The 803-nt window shown below is 71.9% G+C and overlaps 1 protein-coding gene across 1 annotated transcript in view; it reads left to right on the top strand.

The window, feature by feature from the left end:
- Window positions 1–803, top strand: part of APBA3 (amyloid beta precursor protein binding family A member 3) — an 8,450-nt gene that overhangs the window by 7,179 nt on the left and 468 nt on the right. The window contains exons 6-8 of the mRNA XM_027769599.1: window positions 4–124; window positions 377–496; window positions 660–797. Coding sequence (XP_027625400.1) covers window positions 4–124; window positions 377–496; window positions 660–797 — 379 coding nt within the window. The remainder of the gene's footprint in view (window positions 1–3; window positions 125–376; window positions 497–659; window positions 798–803) is intronic.

Raw genomic sequence — 803 nt, 5'->3', positions numbered from 1 at the left:
CAGCCTGCTGCACGGGGGCCCCGCCGAGCGCTCGGGCGCCCTCAGCATCGGGGACCGCCTGACCGCCATCAACGGGACCAGCCTGGTGGGGCTGCCGCTGGCCGCCCGCCAGGCCGCCGTCCGCGTGAGTTCTCCGGGGCCCTGAGGGTCGAGGGCGGGGCCTTTGCCCAAGGCATGCGTGGTGGCCAGGTGGGCCCTGCCGGACGCTGGCTGGCATTGGCCCATGGAGGCTACCATCACCGGTCTCGAACCCGAGTGCATTCGTAACCACGTCTCAGAGGTTTTCGGGAATCTAGACCCTCTATGGCACATCTGGGTGGGCAAACGGGCCCAGGGGCGTCAGCTTGCCAAAGGGCCCGGCGGCACCTGTCCCCAGGAGGTGAAGTCACAGACGTCGGTGACACTCAGCATCGTCCACTGCCCACCCGTCACCACCGCCATCGTCCGGCGGCCCCACGCCCGCGAGCAGCTGGGATTCTGCGTGGAAGACGGCATCGTGAGGCCGGGCCCGGGGTGGGGCGGGGCCTTGCACGGGGGCGTGGCGTGGCCTGGTGTGTGGGCGGGGCCAGCGTTCATGGGCGTGGTGTGGTGCAGGGGCGGGGCCGGCTCAGCCTCCTGGGCTCGCCCCGCCTCCTGGGCTCCCCCGCCCCTGCCCCCAGATCTGCAGCCTCCTGCGCGGCGGCATTGCTGAGCGTGGGGGTGTGCGCGTGGGGCACCGCATCATCGAGATCAACGGGCAGAGCGTGGTGGCCACGCCGCACGCGCGCGTCATCGAGCTGCTCACCGAGGCCCACAACGAGGGG

The sequence above is a fragment of the Tupaia chinensis genome, unplaced genomic scaffold (assembly GCF_000334495.1).
Source record: "Tupaia chinensis unplaced genomic scaffold, TupChi_1.0 Scaffold149964_2, whole genome shotgun sequence".
In the NCBI taxonomy this organism is placed as follows: Eukaryota; Metazoa; Chordata; class Mammalia; order Scandentia; family Tupaiidae; genus Tupaia; species Tupaia belangeri.
Note: the sequence above shows the minus strand (reverse complement) of the source record. Positions and strands in the feature narration are given on the sequence as shown.